The 26,827-nt window shown below is 53.2% G+C and overlaps 2 protein-coding genes across 2 annotated transcripts; one reads left to right on the plus strand and one right to left on the minus strand.

Moving 5' to 3' along the window:
* Positions 1-359: 359 nt before the first annotated feature.
* On the minus strand, positions 360-25,684 carry LOC114003829 (IgGFc-binding protein-like). Its single transcript, XM_027751185.2, has 21 exons — positions 23,787-25,684; positions 22,582-22,626; positions 18,703-19,911; positions 18,227-18,561; positions 17,433-18,003; positions 16,285-16,889; positions 15,345-15,915; positions 14,127-14,704; positions 13,337-13,904; positions 12,938-13,131; positions 12,097-12,238; positions 11,158-11,489; positions 9,700-10,273; positions 8,143-8,741; positions 7,236-7,803; positions 5,152-5,738; positions 3,866-4,331; positions 3,259-3,458; positions 1,922-2,296; positions 982-1,263; positions 360-488 (listed from the first exon to the last, which is right to left on the minus strand). Exons 1-21 carry the CDS (start codon positions 23,845-23,847, stop codon positions 486-488), a joined length of 8,865 nt encoding a protein of 2,954 aa, XP_027606986.2. The 5' UTR covers positions 23,848-25,684; the 3' UTR covers positions 360-485.
* On the plus strand, positions 25,173-26,775 carry LOC114003833. The gene is made up of 4 exons (XM_039389832.1): positions 25,173-25,323; positions 25,632-25,997; positions 26,331-26,432; positions 26,534-26,775. Exons 1-4 carry the CDS (start codon positions 25,173-25,175, stop codon positions 26,752-26,754), a joined length of 840 nt encoding a protein of 279 aa, XP_039245766.1. The 3' UTR covers positions 26,755-26,775.
* Positions 26,776-26,827: the final 52 nt, after the last annotated feature.

Here is a 26,827-nt window from a genome sequence, read left to right on the forward strand (position 1 = left end):
ACTGAGGAGAACACTGGGGAAAACGGGGGGGGCGGGGGGGTGTACTGGGAGGGACTGGGGACACTGGGGAGGGGACCCCCCAGCTGTGCAGCCACCCTCTCCCCCCGGGGCACTCGGATGTCCGGGACCCCCCTTCCCCCCCCCCCCCCCCCCCCCCCCCGCATCCGGGTGCCCCCCCGCCCCTCCCCCCCCGTGGGACTCGGGCCTTGGGAAATATTGACCCACGGGGGGGAGGGGGGCACACGGAACTGCCCGGGGCGGGACCCCCCCCCGGCCCCGGGAACCCCCCCCCGCATTCCCACGCTCCTGCTTTCTCCAGAACTCCCGGAATTCCACCCACAAATCACCCGCAAACGGCGTTTTCTCCCCAACTTTTATTTTTTGGGGGGGAAGGGCAGGGCGGGTTTGAGGGATATAGAAACGCGGCTGTTCCGTCTCCGGGGCGGTTTCGGGTCACGGAAGCGGCGAAAAGTCGATTTTCTGCATCACTGGAAGGGAAAAAAGGAAAAATCCAGAGGAGCTTTGGGGCAGTTTCCCTCTATTTTGGTCATTTTCATGCTTTTTTGAACATTCCCCTGTTTTCTAGGGCTGTCCCGTCCCCGTCCCCCCCACCCCCGGGGGAGGTTCTTTCCCCTTTTTTTTTGGTCACTTTTCCCCCTTTTTTGGCTCTTTTCCCCCATTTTTGTGCTACCCTCCCCTTTTTGGGAGGCTCTTTCCCCCTTTTTTTGGGGTCTCTTTCTCTTTTTTGGACTCTTTCTCCCTCTTTTTGGGCTCTTTCCCCCTGTTTTTGGCTCTTTCACCTCTTTTCTCTTTTCCCCTCCTTTTAAGGCTCTTTCCCTCCTTTTTAAGCTCTTTTCCATCTTTTTTTTCCATGTTTCCCCTTGCTGGCAGGCTCTTCCCTCTCTTTTTCACGCTCTTTTCCCCTTTTTTCCTTCCAACCCCCACCAGCCCCTCCCCCTTTGCCCCCCCAGGTGTCCCCACCTGGCTGAAGTCAGGAGCCCTCCAGGCCTGTGCCAGCTCCCTCGTGTCCCCTGTCACTGTCCCGTCGGGGCCCCGCAGGTCATTGGTCGTGGCCCCATCGTAGTTCCCGCAGAGGCCACAGAGAGTCCCCCGAGTGTCCTTTGTCACCTCCAGGGCCACCCCCTGGGCTCCCAGTTCCACCTGGAATCCTGGGATCCACCCGATCCGGAGGGTCCCGCCTGACTCTGTGATGTTCAACTTCCCCGAGAGCTCCGTGGGGAGGGGGGTGGGGACTCCGTTGAGCTGGAAAAGCCAAATTGTGAGGGATTTCGGTATTGGGATGTGGGAGGGGGGATTGGAGGAGTCTGGGTGGGAAAGAAGGAGTTTGGGGAAAATGATGGGATGGGTCAAGGCATGGTGGGATGAAGGGACAACCTGTGTAGGTTCATGAAATTGGGAAGAAATGAGCAATTTTAGCAAAAATGATGGGGTGGGTCAGTCTATGGATGTGTCATAGTGACCGCTGCCCACAGGACTGCTTCCCTGGCATGCAATTGGGAGAAAGAGGAGCAATTAGGGAAAAAAAGAGCAGTTTTAGGCAAAATGATGGGATGGATCAAGGCATGGGGGAGTGGGATGAGGGGCAACCCATATAGGTGCCTCTCTGGCACAAAATTGGGGGAAAAAAAGAGTGATTGGGGGAAAAAAGAGCAATTTTAGTCAAAATGATGAGGTGGGTCAAGGCACGGTGAGGGACAACCCATGTAGGTGCTTCCCTGGCATGAAATCAGAGGAAAAAAGAGCAATCTGGGGCAAAATCAAGGTTAGAACATCTTGTGGTGGTGGGATGGGACAACCCACATGGACTTTTTCCCAGCATGAAATAAAGGAGAAAACCCAGATTTTTGGTTAAAATCAAGGTCAGGAGAACTTCAGGGTGGCACTTTTGGGCCCAACTCACCCAGACCCTGCTGTCCGTGCGGGCGGTGATGAGCCCGTGGTGGGTGAAGAGGTGAAGGGCCACCACCCCTGGGTGGTCCCCGATGTCCCCAATGACCCCCAGCAGCCGGAACCAGGTGGGGGCCCGGTGGTCACACACAGTGGCCACCACGTAGATGCCGGTGGCCAGGGTGGCCCCGGGGAGGCCATCGAAGGTGACAAAGTGGGTGGGGGAGGACAGGAGGCACCGCCCTGGGCGGGGGACACAGGTCCGGGTGCCATTCAAGAGGTCACAGGTGTGGCCCAGGGGGCAGGAGAAGGGGCGGCACTGGAGCCCCCCTGGGCCCCGGCATGTGCAGGACTGGGAGCAGTCCCGGGTCAGGATGGTCTGGGCGATCTGTTTCCAGGGAAAAAGGGGGGAAAAGTGGGAAAAAGTGGTCAAAAAATAGGGATGATGTTGCTGTGAAGGTGTCATGGTCCATGGCCCCATGTCTCCCCACATCCCCATCCCCCCCATGGGGACACTTAGGGGGGACTGGGACCTGCTGGGGGACACTAGGAATGCTGGGGGAGGCACTGGGGACACTGGGAATGCTGGGAGAGGCACTGGGGACACTGGGACATTCTGGAGACATTGGGGGACATGGGGACACTGGGACATTCTGGGGGATACTGGGAATGCTGGTGGAGACGCTGGGATACTGGGATATTCTTGAGACACTGGGGGACACTGGGAAGGACAGTGGGACATTCTGGGGGACACTGGGAATGCCAGGGGATGCTGGGAAATTCTGAGGGATGCTGGGAATGCTGGGGGAAGCACTGGGGGAAACCGGAACATTTTGGAGACATTTGGGGACACTGTGACTTTCTAGGGCACACTGGGAATGATGGAGGAGGCACTGGGGTTCTGGGACATTCGGGGGGATGCTGGGAAAAACACTGGGTGGTACTGGTATAAATTAGGAGCCATTGGTGAGGGGGACAGAGAAAAACTGGGAGGGATTGGGAACACCAGGGTGGATAGTAGGGAAGGACTGGAATGCACTGTGAGGCAACTGGGATGTACTGGGAGGGAAGTGGGGACAGTGGGGGCACACCAGAGGGGAGTGGGATCAACTGGGGATGGCTAGAAGAGACTGGGGGGAATTACTGGGACAGACTGGGGATACTGAGCGGGCACACTGGAGGGAACTGGGGGAGACTGGAAGGGTCTGGGGGGAAACTGGAGCATACTGGGAGGTATAAGGGACACTGGGGGGTGCAGTGACGGGGAGTGGGATCAACTTGGGAAAACTGGGAAGACCCAGGGCTGGGACTGAACTGGGCGGGACTGGGAGGCACTGGGGCCACACCCACCTGGAAGTACCGCCCTTGGTGGAAGCAGCCGCAGTTCCCCGGGGGGACGCAGCGGGCGCCGTCGAAAAGGAGCCCCTCAGAGCACTGACAGCCCTCGAAGCACCGCCCGCTGCAGGGGGGCGGGGCCGACACACCTGCGCAGGTGCGGGCACAGGTGCGGGCACAGAGCTGGTACTGGGAGCGGGGGGGGCACAGCAGGGCTGGGGGCGAGACAGAGGGGTCACCGAGGGGCACCTGGGGCCAAGGGGCTCAGTGGGGGTCATATTCCCAACCCCAAAAATTCCTGCTATCCCAGATCCCTGACCCCCAAATCCCCAACCTCCAAAATTCCCATGCCCCAAAATTCCTGCCCCCCCAAATTCCCAAAGCCAAAATTCCCACCCCCAAAATTCCCGACCCCCCAAAGCCTAACACCAAAATTCCCAATCCCCAAACTCCTGCTATCCCAAAAATCCCCAGCCCCAAATTGACAACTACAAAATTCCTGCTATCCTCCCCCAAAAAATTCCCAACCCTCAAAACTCCCAGCCCCAAAACTCCCAACCCCAAAACTCCCACCCCGTCCTCCTCCCCACCCCCCAAATTCCCTAAATCCCCGTGTACTCACGACATCCTGTCTCCTCGCGCCACTCTCGGAGTTCCCCCCCCGCCGCCTGACACGCGGCCGCGTATCCCTGGAATGCGGGGCAGGGATCGCCCCCCCCGGCCCCTCCCGCGCACACCTGGAGCTCGCACGTGTCCAGGTGCGCCCGGGGAGGCACCGCGCGGTGACACCCCCCGAAGGGCCCTGCGGGATCCGCCAGCACCGCGCAGCGCCCCGGGGGGCACGGGGGAGTCCCCGCAGGGTCCGCATGTGTGCAGTTCGGGGGAGGCGTCCCCAAAATTTTGGGGTCCACGCAGAGCCCGCGCGGGGGTTGTTGCGCGGGAGGCAGCGTCAGCACTGCGTAGGAATCGCCGTCGTACAGGATTTTGGGCCCCCCCCGCACGTGGAGCAGCCGGTGGGACCCCACCTGGGTGACCCCCAGGGAGCCCCCCCCGAGCCACAGGGGGAGCATGTGGCGCTCGCCGTCCACCTGGGAGGGGGCAAGGGGGGGTTGGAGCCTAAAAGGGGGGGAACCCCCCAAAAATAGGGATTGCAGCCCCACAACTGGGGTTTGTACCCCAAAGAAACAGGGGTTTCTTAACTCCTGTTATAACCCCCAAAAATAGGGTTTATAACCCTAAAAATAGGGTTTACACGCCCAAAACAGGGTTTGCATCCCCCCAAACAGGGTTTATACCCCCCAAAAATAGGATTTATACCCCAAAATATAGCGGTTCTACCCCAAACCCCATGGTTTAAAATGCCAAAGAATACGGTTTATACCCCAAAACCCAGGGTTTATACACCAAAAGACAGGGTTTATAATCCCAAAGAAATACGATTTTGTACCTCAAAAACAGGATTTATAACCGCAAAAATAGGGTTTTCATCCCAAAACCAGGGTTCGTACCCCCTGCCAAAAAGGGTTTATACCCCAAAAGTAGGGTTTGCATCCCCCTCAAACAGGGTTTGCACGCCAAAAAGAACAGGGTTTATACATTAAAAAAAAAAAAAAAAAAAAGGGGGGTTTAAACCCCAAACCAGGGCTTGCACCCCAAAGTCAGAGGTTTTACCCCAAAACAGCCCTTTCCCTGTTGCTGAGCCCACCAAACCCCCATTTCCATCCTCTTTTTCCCCAAAAAACTGGTGTTCTCACCTCAAAACCAGGGTTTTTGCCCCCAAACCAGGACTTGCACCCTCAACTCCAGGATTTGCACCCCCAACCCAAGGTTCTCTTCCCCAACCCAAGGTTTTCCACCCCAAACCGGGACTTGCCCCCCCAAACCCAGGTGTCCCCGCCCCGCACTCACCATGACCTCCCAGCGCTGTCCCCTGTCCATGGCCACCGTCATCCCCTGCGCCGTCACCGTCACCCTCCTCACCTCCCCCTCGTGCTGCTCCAGGGCCACCCTGAGGGGCTGCGGCCCCTCCTCAGGGTCCCCCGCGTCCATCTCCAGCAGCGGGAGGGTGCAGGAGCCCCCGAAGCCCCCCAGTTGCCCCCCGAAGGTGCTGTAGGTGCCCCTCCCCAGGAGCTGGCAGTGCCCGCAGGCGCTGCGGGGGTGGCACCCCAGGACCCCGTCTCGCACCCCGCACTCCTGGCCCGGGGGGCACCCAGGGGTGGGCTCACACTCCACGTGCCCCCCCCTAGAGCACACGCAGCGCTGGGTGCAGGACGGGGAGGGGTAGAACTGCGCCCCCCGGGGGTAATAACGACCCTCCAGAGTGCAGCCGCACTGGGATAGCGGGACACAGGAATCCCCGCTTCGGAAATAACCGGGATCGCAGAAACAGCCCTCGGAGCACGGGGAGGGCTCGGGGCAGGACGGCGGGCCGGACTCGTCGGGGTCGGTCGGGGGGCCACACAGCTCGTAGTGCTCGTTCGGGGGGCACACAGGGCCTGCGGGAAGGGGAGAGGGGTGAGGAGCACAAACACGTACGGACAAGCAAAAAACCCCCAAACCCCACATGGACACCGCAAAAAATCCCATGCAAAACCCAAACCCCCATGGACACCCCAGAAAATTCCCTGCAAACCTTCAAACCCCTATGGACACCCCAAAACCCTCACGGACACCCAAAAAAACCCAAACCCCCACGGACACCCTAAAACCCTCATGGACTCCCCAAATTCCTATGGACACCCAAAAAAATCCCAAACCCCTATGGACACGGCAAAAAAATTCTACAAAACCCCCAAGCCCTCATAGACACCCAGAAAATCCCTTGAGAACCACAAAACTCCCATGGACACCCAAAAACCCCACAAACCTCCATGGACACACCCCCTCCCCCCACAAACCCTCATGAACACCCAAAAAACAATCTGCAAACTCCCAGGGATGCCCCAAACCCCCATGGACACCCCAAAACCCTCATGGTCACCCCAAAACCCTCATGGACACCCAAAAAAACCCCTGCAACCCCCCAAAACTCCATGGAGACCCAAAAATTTCCTTGCAACCCCCCAAAGCTCTATGGACACCCCGAAAACCTCATGGACCCCCAAGTCTCCCTGTGCAGACCCCCAAATCCTATGTGTGAATCCCAAACCCCCCATGTACACCCCGAAACTCCCTTGCCTGAACTGCACAACCTCCCATGCAAACCTCAAACCCCCTTGTGCAGATCCAAGACCTCCCCTGGACACCCCAAAATTCCCCATGTAGACCCCAAAACCCCTCATAGACACCCAAAAACTCCCCATTTACACCCCAAAACCACTGTGGACACTCCAAAACCCTCATGGACAACCCAACCCCTCTCCATGGACACCCTAAATCTCCCCATGCAGACCCCAAGACCCCCCCAACCAAACCTCAAACCCCCTGGAGCAGATCCAAAACCTCCCATGGACAACCCAAGACTCTCCATGTAGACCCCAAAAGCCCCATGGACACCCCAAAACCCTCCCATGCAGATCATAAAACCCCCACGGACACCCCAAAACCCCCATGCAGACACAGAATTCCCATTCACACCCCAAAACCCCACAGACACCCCAAAACCCCTATTCACACTCCAAAACCCCCATGGACATCCCAAAACTTGCCATTCACACTCCCAAACCCCGCCATTCACACCCCAAAACTCCCCATTCACACCCCAAAACCACTGTGGACACCCTGAAAACCTCATGGACAACCCAAAACTCCTCATGCAGACCCTAAACTCCCATGGGCACCGAAAAAAAACCATTCACACCCCAAAACCCCTGTAGATACCCCAAAACCCTTTTGGACACCCCAAAAGCCCCATGCAGCCCCCCAAACTGTCATGGACAATCCAAAACTCTCCCGCAGACCCCAAAACCTCCATGGACACCCCAAAACCCCCTGTGGACACCCCAAGCCCTCATGGACATCCCAAATCCCTCTGTAGCCCCAGTGCCCCGTACTGCAGAATGCGTGTGTGCGCCAGGGCCCCACGGCCACGCCGCGGCTCTGGCACGCGCTGACGTAGGCGCCCACGGCCTGGCACACGGCGTCGTGGTGGCCCTCGAAGAGACACGTGTCAAACAGACAGTCCTCCAGGAATGGGGCAGGGTCAATGACCTCGTGGCACGTGGCCAAGGGCCCCCGTTTCTTCACCAGGATGCCACAGTGCTTGTCCCCGCGGTAGGTACGGCGTTGGGTGTTGCTGCACCCCTGGCAGCCCTCGGTGCACCCTGGGGAGCACCCAGGGACCTCAGAGACCTTCCAGCTGTCCCCAAAGTGGGTGTCATTGTGGGCAGGGTGGCCCTGGCGGGTGACAAAGTCGTCGTGGGGGTCTCCGTTGGCATTGCCACAGAGGCCACAGACGGCACCGGCGAAGGTGCTGGGCAGGATCACGCGGGCATAGCTGTGCCAGTCGAAGGTGACGGTGACGCCAAAGGCCGTGCTGATGAAGCCGTGGACACCCCGCAGGGACACCCGGAGCTCGTGGGAGGGGTGAGAGAAGGGCAGGTCCAGCAGGACGCCGTCGACCTGTGGGTGGGAGGTCAAAGGATGGACTTGGAGACCACCAAGGGGGTAGGGGATGGGCTTGAAGGGAACCTGGATGGCATGGGATGGCCTTAGAAGCCACCTGAAGACCATACAGTGGCCTTGAAACCCAACATAACACCATACAATGACCTTGAAACCCACCTAAACACCTTAAAAAGACCTTGAACCCCCACCCAGGTGTCATGTGATGACCTTGAAACCAACCTGAAGACCATGCAAAGACCTTGAAGCTCCCCCAAATGCCACACAATGACCTCAGCCCCTCCCAAAACCCACGGAATGACTGAACCCCCCTCCCATCCTCTGCCTCTCCCCTACCTTGACCTTCTTGGGGTGCTCCTGGCTGAGGCTGAGGCTCACATTGAACACCTCTAAGGTGACCACCTTGGTGAAGGACACACGGTTGTTCCCACGGTGGTTGTTCTCCACGGTGACATTGAAGGGCACGAGGGTGGGGTCAGGGGAGCACAGCCCGGCCAGCAGGTACACACAGGTGCCCATGAAGTCGTAGCGGTGCCCGTCGAAGGTGGTGTAGTGGGGGTCCCCCGTGGCCACACAGATGGAGCGGTTGGTAGCCACGCACCTCCTGACACCCTCCACCACGGCACACACCTCACCTGACTTACACCTGGCCTCCTCACACACAACCATGCCCAGGTCTGGGTCACAGCGGCACCAGGAGCGGCACGAGGGGTCCCCCCAGAACTCCTCACCGGGGCGGTGGTAGCGCCCGGCACGGGTGCAGCCGCAGCGGGACACAGGCACACAGTGCCCGGCGCTCAGCATGTGGCCGCGGTCACACACACAGGACTCCACGCACGGCAGGGCACACGAGGAGGGAGCATCCGGGTCGGAGCAGGTGGCTGGGCAGGCGGTGCCACATGGCTCATAGTGGCTGTTCTCGGGGCAAGGGAGGGCTGGGGAGAGAGAGAACTGGGATGAGGGATGGAGACAGTGGAGAGCATCTGATGGGAGGGGTGCGAAAGGGTCTGGGAAACCAGGAGAAGGGTATGGAGGATGAGGAGGAAAGTCTAGGAAGTGTGGAAGTGTGGGATGGGGGCTGGGACATGTGGGAAGGGGTCTGGGATACAAGGGATGGGCGCTGGGAACAGGCAGGACAGGGTCTGGAACATGTAGGAAGGGTCTGGGCCATGCAGGATGGGGGCTGGGACATGCAAGGAGGTCTGGGAAACAGGGAATGGGGTCTTGGACAAGTGAGATGGGGTCTGGGACATGTGCGAAGGGTGTGGGAACAGGGAGGACAGCGTCTGGGACACATGGGAAGGGGTCTGGGACACACAGGATAGGGTCTGGGCCACAAGGAGCAGAGTCTGGAGCACCAGGAGAAGGTTCTGGAGAACTGCCAGAAGAGGGATTTGAGGGCTTCACACTGAGATGGATCTCACTGCTCCAGAAGTGCCCCAAAAATGCCCCCCAGGACCTGAAGTGCCCGCCAAGTGGCCCCTCAGAGCCCCAAGGCCTGGGAGGATGGACCCCATGAAAAGGGGGGGCTCTGGGGGGCCTGGGGCCTCTGGGGGTCTAGAGGGGGTAAGAGAGGGTCTTAGAGGGGTCTTTGGGAATTTTAGGTAGAATTCAGGGAATTTTGTGTGAACTCTGGAGGATTTTGGTGAGATTGGGGGCACGATTAGGAGGAATTAAGGGATTTTGGGGTTGAATTAAGGGGTTTTGGGTGATATTTGGGGGATTTGCGGTGGAATTAAGTAGTTTTGGGGCAAAACCAGGGATCTGGGGAGAAACCAAGGGGATTTTAGGTTGGATGAAGGGAATTGGGGATGGAATTGGGGGACTCAGGGGATTTGGAATGAAACCAGATAGGTTTTAGGAGCTGGACCGCAAAGCACCCCCATCCCTTACGGCATCCTGCTGGTGTCCTCCAGTCGCCCACGGTTGCCCCGCTCCTCCGGCACGTGGCCGCGTAAGTCTCCAGCACCCGGCACAGGACCTGCCTCGCGCCGCGGCTCCGGCACAGCTCGGCCAGGCAGCTGCCAAAGAACTCCTGGGGCTTCACCACAGCATGACATGCCCGGAAGGGCCCCTGGAAGGACTTCTTGATGATCCCACAGTAGCTGTTCCCACCCCAAAGCTCCTTCTCCTCGCACACTGGGCACTCCCCATCACAGTGATCCCAACAAAGGGGATCCTGGGCATCGGGGTCGGAGCTTCTCCAGCCCCTGGCCCAGGCCACCAGGGCAGGGATGTTGTCGCCGGCCTCGGGGATGTCGTCCAGGGGCTGCAGGTTGAAGTTCCCACAGAGGCCACGGACGTGGCTGAAGAAGCTGCTGGGGAGGTCAATGAAGAGATGCCAGTTCCAGTCGTAGGAGACACGGAGCCCAAAATCCGTGTCCAGGGTGACGCGGAGCCCGCTGGGATGGACACGGAGCCTCCCATCCACCAGGAACACTGGGAGCAGGGCCAGCTCCCCGTTCACCTGCCAGCATTCCCAGGTATCCCAGGGTTGGATTCAACACACACCAGCATTTCATTCCCAATATTCTATTTCCTACATATCCCAATTCTTTTTCACAGCATGTTCCCAACATTAAATCCCATCATACCCCAATGTTTTACACATCACATATCCCAATATTTTATTCCTGCCATATTTTATCCCAACATTCTATTCCTACCATGTTCAAATATTTTATTCCCAAAATATCCTAACATCCCCCAGTATTTTATTCCTGGTGCATCCCAACATCTTATTCCTGAAATATCCTACTATTTTATTCCCTAGATACACCAACATTTTATTCCCAATTTATCCCAACATCTTATTCCCAATGCAGCCCAACATTTTATTCCCAGCTCATCCCAACATCTTATTCCTGGCATATCCTAATGTTTTATTCCAGACATATCCCAGCATTTTATTCTGGGCATATCCCAACATTGTATTCCCAATAAATCCCAAAATCTTATTCCCAGCCTATCCCAACATTCTGTTCCTGACATATCCAAATATTCTATTCCCAACATTTTATTCCCACCGTATCCCGACATTTTATTCCTGACACATCCCAATATTTTATTCCCAACATACCCAAACACCGTATTCCCAACTTATCCCAACATCTTATTCCTGGCACATACCAATATTCTGTTCCTGACATATCCAAGTACTCTATTCCCAACATTTTATCCCCAAAACATCCCAAAATTTCAACAATCCACCTCCCAGTCTGACTGATTTATCCCAAAACAACACTGGTGCTGACAGAACCATTGGCCAGATGAAGGAGGATGTTGGGAAGTGCTGGATAAAGCAAAAAGTTGGAAAAAATCCCAGATTTCTCCCCTTTCCCCCCAGCTCACCCGGACTTTCCCGTCCTCGTTGTGGTGGAAGGACACGCGTTGTCCATAGACGTCGATGTTGACAACGGAGACATAGGACACGGATCTGATCCCGCCCCGGATGTCGTTCCTGGCCTCCACCCTAAAGGGCTCCAGCCTGGGGTCATTCCCATGGGATTCGGCCATGGTGTAGGTGCAGGTTCCTTGGAAGTCGAATTCTAGCCCGTCGAAGGTACGGAAGTGGGGATCCCCCCATGCCCAGCACGTGGCCACCAGCGCTGGGACACAGCGGGATTCGGAGCCACGGGGCCGGCACCGCTCCTTGGGGCGGCACCTCAGGGACTTGCAGGGGTCTGGGAAGGGAGGGAGAGAGGGGGGAATGTGGGATGAGCATTGGGAGAAGCCACAGTTTGGGGGAAATGATGGGAAAATACTTGGGGGAAGTCATGGAAGGAACTATGGGATGGGAAAAACAATGGGATGGGAAAAATCGTGGGAGAAACCATGGGAGGAATCACAGGATGGGAAAAATCATGGAATGGGAAAAATCATGGGAGAAATTATGGAAGGAACCATGGGATGGCAAAGACCTGGGGAAAAAACATGGGAAGAAGAATGAGAAAAAACGTGGGATGGGAAAAAACATGGGAAAGACCATGGAAGGCACCACAGGATGGGAAAACCATTGGAAAGATTGTGGGGAAAAAACATGGGAAGAAAAATGAGAAAAACCATGGGATGGGAAAAAACATGGGAAAGACCATGGGAAAAACCATGGGATGAGAGAAACCAGGGGAGGAACAATGGAATGGGAAAAGTCATGGGATGAGAGAAGCCATGGGAAGAACCTCCCCATTCCTGACCCTCAGTGCCAGGGATGGGATCTGTTCCCTCTGCCTCCCCTTCCCGCAGGATTTTCCCCACTAAATCAAAATCCCCTTTTCCCCCATTTTCCCTCACTTTTGTTGATACATCCCAAGACCCCCTCCCGAATTTCACAGGATTCATCCTCAGTGCAGGAGTGGTCGTGGCAGGTGAGGCCCTGGCCTGGGATACAGGAGCACCGGCGCTGGCAGCGATCCTGGAAAACCACCTCATGGGGCTGTAAGGAGGGAGGAAGGAAGAAAGGGAAATCCATGAAAACAGGGGATAAAAAGGAAAAATGCAGGAAAGAAGGACACAAAGGCAGAAAAATCGTGAATAAAATGATTGAAAAGCGGGGCAGAAAAGGCAAAAATGGGGGGGAAATACTGGGAAAATAGAAAAATAAGGGAAAAGGGGAAAATGCAGGGAAAAAAGACAAATGCATAAAATTATGGAAAAATGCAGAGAAAATGCATGAAAAGAGATGCCAATGCATAAAATAGGGAAAAATACAGGGGAAAAAACTTCCTAAAAATAGAGAAAAAAAGGAATTACATGCAGAGGGGGAAAAAAAAGACAAAACTGGGGGGGGAAATGCTGGGAAATAGACAGGAAAATAGGGAAAAGGGAAAAATGCAGGGAATAAAGATGTAAATGAATAAAAACAGGGAAAAAAGGAAGGAAGTAATACAAACCGTAAATCCATAAAACTAGGGAACAAAAGGGAAGTGCCATGGAAAGAGAGGTAAATGCAGAAAGATATGAACAAAAGGAAAAAAATGCAGGAAAAATAGAGGTGAAACAGAAAAATAGGGAAAAGAAGGAAAAAAGTGCAGGGAAAAGGATGCGAATGTATAGAAATAGGGAAAAATGCAGGGGGAAAGGATGTAAATGCCTAAAAATAGGGAGAAAAGGGAAAATACCCTGGAAAAACTACCTTGTAGTATCGCCCATCCTCAAAGCACCCGCACTGCTCCTCGGGAATGCAGCCCTGCCCATCTGACACGGAGCCCTGGTGGCACTGGCAGCCCTCAGCACAGGTCTGGGGACACGTGGTGGCCCTCCCGGCGCAGGTGTTGGCGCAGGTGTTGGTGCACAGGGAGTAGGTGCTGTTGGCCGGGCAGGGGAGGGCTGGAATTTTCATGGAATCATGGACTGAGTTGGGTTGGAAGGGACCCTAAAGCTCAGCCCGTCACCATCATCCCACATCCTGAGTGTCACCGCTGTCACCCAACCCCAAAGAAGAGACATCTCCCCCAACTCCCAACGCTCCAGGTGGGCTCTCACCAGGGGATCTCCCCAACCCCAAACCAGGGACATTTCCCCCCAAACTCACGGCAGAAGGACGGCGTCCTCCAATCCCCCACAGCGACTCCAGCATCCTGGCACATGCTGACGTAGCTCTGGATGCTCTGGCACAGGGCACCTGTATCCCCTCCAGTCACACAGAGGTTATGGACGCAGGATTGGGAATATGGGGTGGGGTCAACGACACTGTGGCAGGAGCCAAAGGGCCCCTCGGGGGCTGTGAGGAGGCCGCAGTAGTTGGGTTTCTGGAGGACCAGCATCTTCTCCTTGGAGCAGGTGGAACACTCCTTGTCAGGACAGGCGTCTTCACAAGGCCTATCCTTGGTTTTCCATGCGGATCCAAAGGCTGTTGCATCCAGAGCCAACTGGCCGTTGGAGAGGTGGAAATCATCGTCATGTTGCCCGTTGTAGTTGCCACAGAGGCCACACAGGTGGCCCAGGTAGGTCTGGGGGACTGTGAGTGTCACGTGCTGGGCGAGGTCGTAGTGGACGACGAGGCCGAAGTCAGTGCGGAGCAGGACCCCTGTCCCATGGGGATACACCTGGATTTGCCCCTCGCCCAGGATGGCTGGGAGGTGGTGAGAGACTGAATTCACCTGGGAAAGGGAAGGAAGAGTCCTCCAGTGAGGAGGTGGGACCAGAAATGTGGGGAAAACACCTTCCAACCAATGTTTTGATGCGTTTATGGGTCTTGCTTGAAAAGAAAAGTTGGGATGAATATGGATTGGGCTTGGAGATAGGGTGAGGTGTCCCCTCCATCAATGAAACACAATTCTGGGGGGAACCCATGAGATCTGGCCCATGAAGTGCCACCTTACCATGACATCTCCCCCTTTTCCTTGGGTTAAGGTCAAGTTGACCCCATAGACTTCCACAGACAATGCTTGGATCCCGGAAACCTTCCCCTTCCTACGGGCCTCTTTCTGGATTGTGACCACAAACGATGTCACGTCACCCCTGCAGGTCTGGCTGAGGATGTAGGAGCAGGACCCGGTGACATTGAAGGCCACCCCGTCGAAGGTGATATAGGCACTGTCTCCCATGGCCACGCAGGTGCCGGATGCTGGCGGGGGACACTGGAAGATGCCATCAACGACCTTCCTAGGGCTGCCATCAGGACAGGAAATATTTTGGCATTCCACAGCACTGCTGGAGAGGCACCGGCACTCCTCATGCTCTGTGGGGTAGAAGGTCTCATCCTCCTTGTAGTACACGCCGTGGTGGGTGCAGCCGCAGTGAGCTGTGGGCACACACTCGTCCCCGCTGAGCATGAAGCCATCATGGCACGCGCAGCCCTCGCGGCACCGCCCTGGGCACGTGGCAGAGCTGGCACCGCAGCTGTGCTGGCAGGTGTTAGAGCAGAGCTTGTAGGAGCTGTTAGGAGGGCAGGGAATATCTGCTGGGAAATAACAGGATCCGTGAAGAACCAGGAAATTCCCAAGCCAAACCCTGGAGGTTTCCCAGAGTTCAAGTGTGTCCGGTGATGAACATCACCAAACACAGAGTTTTTAGCCCAATCTTTGTTTTCGTCCCTGTAGACATGATGAGGGACATCATCCAATGATAATGCAGTGCCTACCCAGTCATGATCCAATGATCATCCATAAGGAACATCCCAATGCACTTAAATAGGAATTTTTGCCCCTAAATCACATAATTTTCTCCATTTTCATGGAGAAAACTGGGACGTTCCATCAAGGAATGGGATCCTCACATGCTGGATCCTCACATGACCTCCAGGCTGGATCCCCTTGCCCCAGTTCTGCTATTTTTGGTGCATTTTTGGTGGTTTTCCCTCTAAATCATCCAATTTCTATCCAATACCAAGAAATTGGAACTCTGGGGGAAAGGATCCCAGATGAAACAACTTCTTCCTTGCAAAGGGTTTACTTTGGGTGGAAACGGGGATTATGGGACCAACCAAGACTTTGGCTGAGATTCCTACTGGTTTCCCACCTCTGGGTTGTTCCTACATGGATTTGGAGTGGAATTGAGGATCCTGCTGAAGGAAAACCCCTCCAATCATCCCAACTTACAGCAGAAATTATCCATCCTCCACCTCCCAATGGACACGCCGGCAGCCTGGCACGCGCTGGCGTAGCTGGCAATGATCGGACACATCCCATCTTCCTGCTCCGGGACGAGGCAGGAGTCCCGGATGCAGCTCTGGAAGTACGGCTGGGCGTCCACGTGGCCATGACATGCTCCAAAGGGTCCATCCTTTTCCAACATAATCTCACACCCCATCCCGGACACCTCCTGTTGCAGCTGTGGTGCCGTGGTGGCACCAGAACATTCCGCCATCGATCTCTCAGTGCATCCCGGGATATCGGCGACCTTCCAGCTGCTCCCAAAGGCATCCGGGTCTGACGCCATGTTGCTGTTGCTCATCCTCATGTCATCACTGGCAGCGCCGTTGAAGTTCCCACAGAGCCCGCACAGGGCGTTGGCGAAGGCACCGGGCACTGTCACAGTGACATGGCTGTGCCAGTCATAGGTAACAACAAGGCCAAAGTTGGTCTCTACCACTGCGTCCCGCCCGTGGCGATAGACAACAATCTGCTTGTCACCATGGAGATATGGGAGGTTGACCAACCGCTCATCGATCTGGGGGAAAAACCATAAAAATGGACCAAATTTGGGGTCTGATGGGGAAATCCCAACTTATTTTCAACAGCCAAAGCACCTAAATGGCATTGGTTTAATTAAATATTAGATGGAATTAAGTTTTGGATTTAAGAGGATGAGGCGGTTCAAGTCCCAGTGGGAGGTTGACCAACCACTCATTAATCTGGGGGGAAAACCATAAAAATGGATCAAATCTGGGGTCTCACAGCAAATTCCACCAGTGTTTTCAACAGCTGGAGCACCCAAATGACATTGATTTAATTCCATTTCAGATTTAATCATTAATTAATGGGTGAGGAGGTTTGGGAGGAGGTGGTGGAAGGATAAAGGACCATTTCCTGAGCTCACCATGATTTTCCCAGGCTGTTCCCTGCTGATGCCAATGGTTTTGTTGTAGACTTTGACTGTCACCATGGCAATGGCCAACAGGCGCCTGTCACCCTGGCGGCCGTTCTGCACCAACACCTGGAACCCCACCAAATTTGGGTTGTCTTCACATAACCCAACAAACAGGTAGACACACGTCCCCTGGAAGATGAACCTCCTGCTGTCAAAGGTTTCATAGTGGGTGGCTCCAACAGCGCTGCAGACCCCAAAAACTTTGGGATAACAATCCTGGATTCCCTCTTGCACCCGACACTCCTCCTCTGCACCGCAGCTGGAATTCCGGCACACTGCCTGCCGCTGCTCCGCATCACACACGCAGCGCTGTGTGCAGGTGGGATCACCCCAGAACTCCTCTCCTAGGCCATGGAAGAGACCCCCGAAGACGCAACCACAGTCGGAAGGGGGGATGCAGATGTTGGCATCCAGGACAAGGCCCTCGTGGCACACACAGGAGTCCACGCAGGTGGTGCTGGCGGCACAGCTGGACGGCACAGCCGGGATGTTGCAGGTAGGGGGGCAGGTGGGGCCACAGGTGCTGTAGGTGCTGTTGGGAGGGCAGGTGAAAGCTGGAAAGGGAGGGAGACCATGGTCAGGGTGAGGTGAGATGTGGTGGGATGGACTTCCTGGACTATCTACACAGACTTCCTGGAGTTTCCATGGATTTTCTGAAGTCTCCATGGGCTTTCTTGATCTTCTACCTGGACTTTCTGAGCCTCCACAGACTTCCTGGAACCTTCCACCTGGACTTTCTGAAGTCTCCACAGACTTCCTGGACTTCCTGCTTGGACTTTCTAGAGACTCCATGGACTTTATGGACTTTCTACATGGACTTCCTGGAGTCTCTCTGGACTTTACGGACTTTCTACATGGACTTCCTGGAGTCTCTCTGGACTTTATGGACTTTCTACATGGACTTCCTGGAGTCTCTCTGGACTTTATGGACTTTCTACATGGACTTCCTGGAGTCTCCCTAGATTTTTACAGACTTCCTGCTTGGACCTGCTGCCATAACCTTTCCCAGCACACCATTCCACAGATCTTGGGACCCACTTGAATTAAGCTCTGCCCACCCCAGGGAGTATTTCCACCCAACCATCCCCTCTACTCACGACATCCCATCCTCATTCTCCAATCAGAAATGTCGATCCCATTCTCTTGGCAGTCGTCGGCATAGGCCTGGAGGGCGTGGCACAGCACAGCGCGATGGCCGCCATGGGCGCACAGGTCATGGATACAGTTCTTCACGTAGACATTGGGATTGATGGTGCCATGACAGCGCCGGAATGGCCCGGCATGCCAGGACAACACCCCACACCACCGCTCTGCCTTGTATATCACCTCCTCATCCCACCCACACCGCCCACAGTCCCCCTCGCAGGTGTCCTGGCAGTGACCGCTCCCATTGGTCACCTTCCAGCTCCGCCCCAGCTCCACGATATCCCACACCTTGCTCCCATCGGGAGCCAGTGCATCATCCCGGGGGTTCCCGTTGCTGTTCCCGCACAACCCACAGACTCTCCCGGAAAAAGCAGTTGGAATTTTGACCACCACATGATCGTCCCAGTCGTAGAGGACCTTCAGCATGAAATCCAATTGGATCAACACGGATTTGCCCTTCTGGCGAATCCGGAGCTTCCCGCAGGAGAGGGAGATGGGCAGGCGAGAGCTGTGGTTGTTCACCTGGGGGAGGTAACAACCAGCAAAACAACCAAAAAACCATCAAAATCAGGCAAAATGTGGAGTTTTTGAAGATTTGGGTTTTTTTCATGCAAGGTCTGTCTGCACACTAGGAAATCCCAGAATTATTTAGGAAAAGACCCTCAAGATCACCACTAAATGTGTAATTTTGGTGAAACTCCATAAAATCGCTTGGAATTTGGGAATTATGTTGATTTTTGCTTACCCTCACCATCCCGTTTTCTGCCCGGACCACAGTGACGGTGATATTGTCAATGCGGACGTTGATGGAGCCAATGGAGGAGACTTTAGAGTTCTCCTTTTTCTCCTTTTGGACCTCCACAGAGAAGGCAGGAAAGGTGGGATCAGAACTGCAGAGGGTGGTCAAGGTGTAGGTGCATGTTCCCATGAAATCGAAGCTCTTCCCATCAAAACTCCGGTAGTGCGAACCACTGGTGAGCCAGCAGGTGGAGAAGGTCTCCTGGACGCACTTTGGTTGTCCATCCACCACCTCACACTTCTCCTCGCACATCAAATCCTCGCAGGAGACCGGCTCTGGAGCTGCAAAAAACAGGGAAATCCATGGATGGCCAACTGGATAACACCCAACTGTTGGGTTGATGCAACAGGGAAACCCACTGATGGCCAACGGGACAATGCCCAACCATTGGGCTGACTCAACAATGGGCTCACTGTACTCACCGGTGATGCAGAGCCCAGCAAAGCCGTACCCGGTGTTGCTCTCGAACCCAAACACCAGGAGCCCCATGGGCGCCTGTGGGTTCTCGGCGCTCCGTGTCTGGGGACTCACTGTGATGCCGGCCCAGGAGAACTCCATGCCGGGAACACCGTGCCACTTCATGGCGGCAGCTGGCTGGTGGTTGAGAGTGGTGGCGGTGGTGGCGGCAGTGGGCGCAATGAGGATGGCGTGGTTGTAGTAGCCGGGCACAGTGCTGAGGTGGAACGCGGTGCAGTGGGCAGTGACAGGTGGTACGATGAGGAGGAAGGGGTCTTGCCAAGACGAGCCAGTGAAGAACAGCAGCACCTGCACCGCTGCCACTGCAGTGAGGTGCAGGGGGGAGTTGTGGTTCACCACCAATGCCCGCGCCTCCCCTGCTGCCATGGTCATGGTGACCTCCCCGCTGCTGCTGTTATAGGTGATAGTGTTGCAATCCTCCGTTACCACATAGATAAGGTCAGTGCCTGGCTGCACCGGGTTGGGTGGCACCACGTAGCTCCTCCCCCACGCCACTGTTGGCAGGAGCTGCTCCACCACAAAGTCGTAGCCCGCGGCCACCTTGGTGCAAGTGTGGCCGCTGAGCACGGCCACAGGCGCGTTGGCCACCACAGCGGTGCCGGTGAAGTCCTGGCTGCTCTGCAGCTGCAGGCTGTGGTAGGGCTGCAGGAAGAGGCGCAGCACCGCACCCGGCACGTAGGTGTCCCCGGCATACTGGAATGTGGCCGTGGTGGTGATGGAGACAGCAGTGATGGCAGCACCGGCGACCACCACGAGCTCAGCCATGCCGTAGGTGTCACTCCCCATGGGCGTCACCACATAGTACCTGGTGCCCAGGCTGGGCATGGGCAGCAGGGCCGTGGCACCCACTGTGTAGCCCTTGGCGCTCATGGCCACCACGGCCACATCGGCACTGGCCCGGACCACCACAGTCTTGTTGGCCATGCAGCTCCCTGTGAGCTCCAGGTGGGCGGGAATGGGCACGGCCTTGGTGACACCAGGTGGCACAGTGACCTCGCGGGTGCCGAAGGGACCGTGCAGTGTCACCGAGGTTGCCGTGTCACTGGGGCCCTGCCGGGTGAGCAGCAGCTTCAGTGTTGCACTCGGGGACTCATCATCATTCTGGGGGAACACAGCCAGGAATTCCCGACCCCCCGAGCTGCAGCTGGAGAGAGCTGGGAAAACAGGGAAAGGGGCTCCTGGGTCAGTGGATAGCGAGGAAATAGGGGATTGGAGGGATGATTTCTATATAGAATTATACATGGGGGTTTATATAGATTTACATGGATTTGATAGAGAATTATATAGATTAATATATATCATACAGAATTATATAGATTTCTTAAGTAGAATTATATAGAACAATATCTATTATATAGAATTACAGACATTTTTTAATGTAGGATTATATGCAATAATAAATATAGGATAGAATTATAGACATTTTTTTAGAGATTATTATATAGAATATATATTATATAGAATTATATTTTTTAGAGAGAATTATATAGAATAGTACCAGATTATTTAGGGTTTATGTAGGATTATAGAGAATAGTATCTATTATAAAGAATTATATAGATTTTTTATGTAGAATTATATAGAATAATATCTACTATATAGAATTATATAGAGGGTTTTATGCAGGATTATATAGAATAACACCTACTATATAGAATTACATAAATTTATTAAAAGATTATATGGAATAATACCTATTATATAGAATTATATAGATGTTTTATAGGGAACTATATAGATTTTTTTACAGAGATGATATAGATTACCTAATAAAGACAATTACATAGGTTTCTCATAGAGAATTATATAGAATAGTATATAGAACATATAGAATTTTTTATAGAGTTATATAGGTTTTTAATGTAGGATTACATAGAATAATATCTATCACATAGAATTATATGGAATATAGAATTATAGCAGGAATTGTATTTATATGACATGAAAGGTGTAATGGCAGCCTTATCTTTAATTTGTAGGCTCTATTTTTATATATAATCACAGTAGAAATTATATTGACGGGTTATTACGTTGATAAATAACATATAAGTGAAAGCTATTAAACAATTTTAATAACTATTATTATTATCATTATTATGTGTAAATAAATTGTAAATTCATAATAAGTATTCTCTACTATTAATTAACTATATACAATTATAAGTAAAATGTTATATTATAATCCAGTACAATTCTGTCACATTTCATTGTATAACAATATAAAATTGTCCATATTTAATTTCTATTTATATATTATTCCATTTTATAATTATCTCTCAATATCCAGATGTAATTACAGATATAATTTGCTGTATTAATATACCAATATATTACATAATATATTATATTATATAATACATTATATAATACATTATATTAGCTATTTTTAGATATATTAAGAATAACTGAATTTTATATATCATATTTTTATATAATACAAGAGAGATTATATTTTTTCCTATTAATATATTCATACATAGAGATTATATTTATTTATTATTTCATTTATCTATTTATTATTATATTTATATAGACATTACATTTACTTTCTATTCTTATAGCCATACATAACTATAGTGGTGTATATTTAAAATTAATTTAGTGTAAACTTGAAATTAATATATCCACAGCATCTAACGATATAAGTATTAATAAGTAATAATGTTATTCAATTACACTATTTAATATTATTAGCCAATTAACACTTTAAATTTTTTGTAAAAGTTAATATTTATCCATATAAATCTACAGAAATATATGAAATTAAACTACACAAAGAATAGGGATTTTAAAAGGACCAAAAAGGGATTTTGGAGATTCTTGGCAGAAAACCCCCCAAAAGATGATTATTGATCACCTTTTAATCAATTAATCAATTGATTAAAATTTGATTAAAATTTGATTTTAAAAAACCCTTAATATATTTATATATAAAAATGGGTGATAAGGATTTTTTTTAATTTAAAAAATAGGGACTTAGGGGCTATTGAGAGAAAAAAGCTGATTTTGGCCTTTTTTTTCTGAAAAAAAACCCCAAACAATTGGGAATTTGGGTGTTTGGGGTGACAAATTGGGAATAAAAAACAGGAATAAGGGTTTTTTTCTCAGAAATAAATTATAAATAACGGTTTTTTTCCTAAAAGGGGAGATTTTGAAGAAAAATAAGCCATCATGATTTTTTAAACTGAAATACAGTGACTAAAAGGGTTTTTTTCCTAAAACAGAGTTCAAAAGAGCTTTTTTTTTCCCTAATAAATTCAATAAAAAGAAAAAAAGGACTCAATTAAAAAAATTAAGGAAATAAAAGGGATTTTCCTTTAAAAATAATTTAAAGAAAGGGTTGAATAGGTTCATGAAAATTAGGGAAAAAAAATCAGGAAAACAGAGAATAAAAGGGATTTTTTTCCTTAAAAAATATTGATCTTTCAGTAAAATAGAGCAAATAAAAGGACTTTTTTCATTAAAACCCCCTCTAAAAATGGATTTTAAAGTTTTTTTTTAATAGATGTTTTTGTTTGTTTGTTTTTTAGTGGGGAAAAACCCAAATACTTTTTTTATCTCGAAAAACCCCACCCAAACCCCAAAATATTCAGGACAAAGTGCACTTTTTTCTGTAAATAGTGAGAAAAAAGGGCACTTTTCCCTGAAAATAAAGGGAGTTTTCATGAAAAAAGAAGATTCTACCGGCTCTTGGATGTAAAGAATTACTAAAAAATGTGGGGGTTTGGTTAAAAATAATAATTTTCTGCCCTAAAAAGCTCCAAAATATACCCAAAATGCAGGAAATTTGGGAGGTTTTTGGGGGAAAAGGGAGGTTTTCTCACCACAGAAGGAAAGGAGGAGCCACCAGGTCCCACGCCAAGCCATTGCTGTAAAAAACACCCAAAATCACCAAAAATTACCTGAAATCCCTGTTTTGAGGGGAAAATCCATGTGAGCCCAGAGGGGTCACCAGAACACCCAAACAACCCCCAATTTACCCCAAAATGGCTTTTTTTTACCCCATGGAAACCTGTTGGGGCTTATTTTGGCCCCTGTTGCCATCAAATCCACCCCAAAAGCTCCAAAATCCATGAATTTTGTTCAAAAAAATTGGGTCAAAATGGGGGTTTTAACCAAAATCCCCCACATTTGGGGCAAAATGTTGGGTTTTTTTTTCCCCAAACCCCTCAAAATTGGGTCAAAATGGAGCTGGGATAACCATCCACACCCACCACCACCAATTTTACCCCTTGAGGCCACCTCAGAGTCCCCATTTCCACAAAATCCACCCCAAAGCCTCCCAAAAATGATGAATTTTGCCCCCACAGCCCTCCAAAACTGTGGCAAAATGGGGTTAAAAAGCCAGGACAAGCCTCCCACCACTCAACCTCCCCTCGATGCCACCTCAGAGTCCCTATTTCCACCAAATTTACCCCAAAACCTCCCGAAAATTATGCATTTTGTTCAAAATCCCAAAAGTTCAGGTCAAAATGGTGGGGGTTTTGCCCCAAATCTCCCAAATTTGAACCCCAAAAATGGGGTTCAACAGCCAGGACAACCCTCTCCCCACCTTGTCCCACCCCTCCACCCCCCCCAAATCCTTAATTTGGGCTCAAAAAGCTCAAAGAATCCCAATTTTGGGCACTAAGAGGGCAAAAAATCTGAACTTCAGGAAAAAGTGGACAAAAAATCCTGATTTGGTGCACAAAAAGGGTGAAAAATGCCCAATTTGAACACAAAAAGGGCAAAAATATAAAACTGGGGTGAAAGTGTGAAAATCTGAATTTTGGACACAAAAAGGGGGAAAAATTAGATTTGGGGAGGAAAAATGGGCAAAACCCCCCAAAATTTGGGCACAGAAAGTGTTAAAAAATTCAAAATTTGGGATGAAAAAGGGGTTAAAAATATGAAACTTCTGGGGGACGAAGGGGCAAAAGTCACTAAACTGAGGGGAAAAAAAGGAAAAGCTCTGAAATATGGGCAGAAATTTCTGCACATCCCCAAAAATGAGGAAAAAGAGGGAAAAGCAGAGAATAAAGGCACTCACCGGCCCCTGAGCTCCCGAATTCCCGGGATCCTATGGACACAGCGTTTGGCCCCAAATCCATCTTTTATACCCAAACGGGTCTCAACTGGAGCCGCTTCCAGAGGCGGATTTGGGCCAAAACCTGGGGGTTTGGGCCAAAACCTGCAGATTTTGGCTGATTCGGCAGAATTTCGTGAATGGGGGGAGCCAAGGGGGATTGACCCCGGAGTTCCAGAGAATTTGGGAAGTGGCAGCTGGATCCTGTCACTGAGGAGATGTCGAGAGGGGAGTAGGACTCCCAGGGATGTCACGACAGGTGTGGGACCCTCAGGGATGTTGGGACAGGTGTGGGACCCCCAGGGATGTCTTGAGACCTCCAGGGATCCTCACAGACCCCCCGAATTCCCAGAATCGCTGCCCCCCCAGAGTCCTCTGCCCCTGTGACCCCGGGGGGAGGGACGGACCCAAATATGGTTGTTTTTTACCCAAAATGAACGACCCGAGTCCCAGCGGGGATTTCCAGGGAACGGGAAATTCTGGCCCAAACCCTGGGCAGGACTGAGAAAAACCATCTGGAGCCGGGAGGGAAATCAGGCAATTAAAAGTGTTTCTCCTTAAAATGGAGACGGAAAAATGGGGAATCCCCGAACCCCACTGGGACCCCAAAAACCACTCGGGGACCCCCCAAATTCCCCCCGGAAGCCCTCACCCTCTGGACCCCTCAAACCCCTCCAGAAACCCCAAAGCCACACAGAGACCCCCAAAACCAGTCAGGGAAACCCAAACCACCCAGAGACCCCCCAGAGACCCCGAGGAACCCCTAGGCCCCCTGGACCCCCCAAATCTTCTCCGGGAACCCCAAACCCACAAGGTCCCTGGAGTCTCTGGGAGAGTTTTACGGTTCCCCTGGAGGGGTCTGGGGGTCCAAGGGGAACCGGGCACGGAGGTTTTGGGGGTCCTTGGGAGGGTTTGGGGTTTCTAGAGGAGATTTGGGGGGTCCCTGTTGGGGACTGGGGGAGGTTGAGAGGCACAAATCCTCAGTGGGAGCCCCAAAGCCGCTCAGGGACCCCCAAATCCTCTGTGGGAGCCCCAAACGCCCTCAGGAGACCCCCAAATCCTCTCTGGGAGTCCCAAAGCCGCTTAGGGACCCCCCCAAATCCTCTCTGGGAGCCCCAAATGCCCTCAGGAGCCCCCCAGATACTCTCTGGGAGCCTCAAAGCCCCTCGGGAGCCCCCTAAATCCTCTCTGGGAGCCCCAAACCCCCTCAGGGACCCCCCAAACCTCTCCCGCCTCCCCCCCTTTCCCTTCTCCGGCCTCCCATTGCCCGCAGCGCCCGCCCGTCATCTCTTGCAACCAATCAGCGCCCGAGAAGGGGCCGTTGGGGAGGGGCCTGGCGGAGCGCGGGCCATGGAGCGGGTGAGGGCTGAGGGGACCCCGGGGACCGGGGGGGATTTTGGGGGGTCCAGGGGGGAATTTTGGGGGTTCCCGCGTCACCCTCCACGGCTTCCCCCCAGGGACTCGGCCTGGAGCAGCGAGCGGAGCGACTGGTGCGAAGGAGGTGGGGGAGCGGCGCAGCCGCCAAGCGACTCCCGGACCTCCCAGGATCCCCCTCAGTTCCCTGCTCTGCCCTCCCAAGAGCCCCTTGGGGACGCCCAACTGCCCCCCCCCGACCCCAAGTACTTCCCCCCGACCTCACAACCCCTCAAATGCCCCCGGGGTCCCCAAACCCCTCGCGGGGAGGGCGATGGGGGGGGTCGGTATTTGAAGGGTCCCAACCTGCCCTTCCCCCCCCCAGCCAGGTCCTGCTCAGGCCCCGCCCCCGTGGGCCAGAGGGGGCGGAACCTCCGCTCAGCTCCGCCCCCGCAGGCCCCGCCTCCGTAGGCCCCGCCCCCGACGACCTCCTCATCCAGTGGCGTCTGAGGCGGCGCCGTGGGGAGGAGCTTGCGCTGGACACGTGCCCAGTGGGCGGGGCGACGCACTGGGAGTCACCTGAGCCCTCCGAGACCCCAATCAGGGGCCGCTTCTGCACCTCCCACCGCCAGGGGGCGACCTCGTCCCGGCCCGACTCCCAGGAGTCCTTGCAGTGGGAACCATACCTGCGGTCACGTGATGCCACTGGAGCCCTGTGGGGGGCGCCATGTTGGGTGTCACGTGATCCTCAGGATGCTCTGCCGCCAATCAGGAGCGACGTCCAGGATGCCCAGCAGGGGGCACCCTCACGGCAGGCACTGGGTGAGGGGAATTGGGGGACTGAGGAGGAATTGGGGGATCTGGGGGAGCACTTGGGGGACCAGAGGGGTAATTGTGGGGCTGAGGGTTCACTTGTAGGGCTGGGGAGGGAACTGTGGGGCTGGGGGGTCACTTGTGGGGCTGGGGGGCAATTGTGGGGCTCAGAGTGATCAGTTACAGGGCCAGGGGGGCACTTGTGGGGCTGTGTGGGTGAACTGTGGGGCTGAGCGGAGGCACTTGTGGATTGAGAGGCACTTGGGGGGTTGGGGGGTCACTTATGGGTCTGGGGGGCAATTGTGGGGCTGGGGCACCCCTTACAGGGTGGGGGGGGTACAGTGGGGTGGGCCCCCCATGACCTCCGGCCCCCCCAGTTTGTCCCCAGGACCCTGTCCTGCGGCTGCTGCGGTGCCACCGCCGGGCCCTACGGGAACAGCTCTGGTATGCCCCCCCCAGCCCCCCCCGATTTTGGGGGGATCCTCCTGCCCCTACCCCTTCCCCACATCCCCCTGACCCCCTTTGCTCTCCCCTTTCCCCCCCAGGACTGTTGAGACCCTCCTGGAGCCCACCAGGTACCCCCCCCAACCTGGGGGGGGGCAATAAAGCAATGAAACCCCAAAGCTGCAGCTGCACGGACCCCAAAATCTCCTCCCCCACCTTTGGGGTCACTCCAGATGCCCCAAGAGTGTTGGCTCGGGCGCTGTTGGGGGTCTGGGGGGCCTATGAGGGTGTTTGGGGTGGGGTTCTGGGAGTCTGGTCATGAAGGAGTTTTTTGGGGAGCGAGTCTGAGGGTGTTGGGGGAGGGTCTGAAGGGGGTTTGAGGGTCCCTGGGGCAT

This window comes from Pipra filicauda, unplaced genomic scaffold, assembly GCF_003945595.2.
Source record: "Pipra filicauda isolate LSUMZ 115617 unplaced genomic scaffold, ASM394559v2 scaffold779_size94194_pilon, whole genome shotgun sequence".
Taxonomy (NCBI): Eukaryota; Metazoa; Chordata; class Aves; order Passeriformes; family Pipridae; genus Pipra; species Pipra filicauda.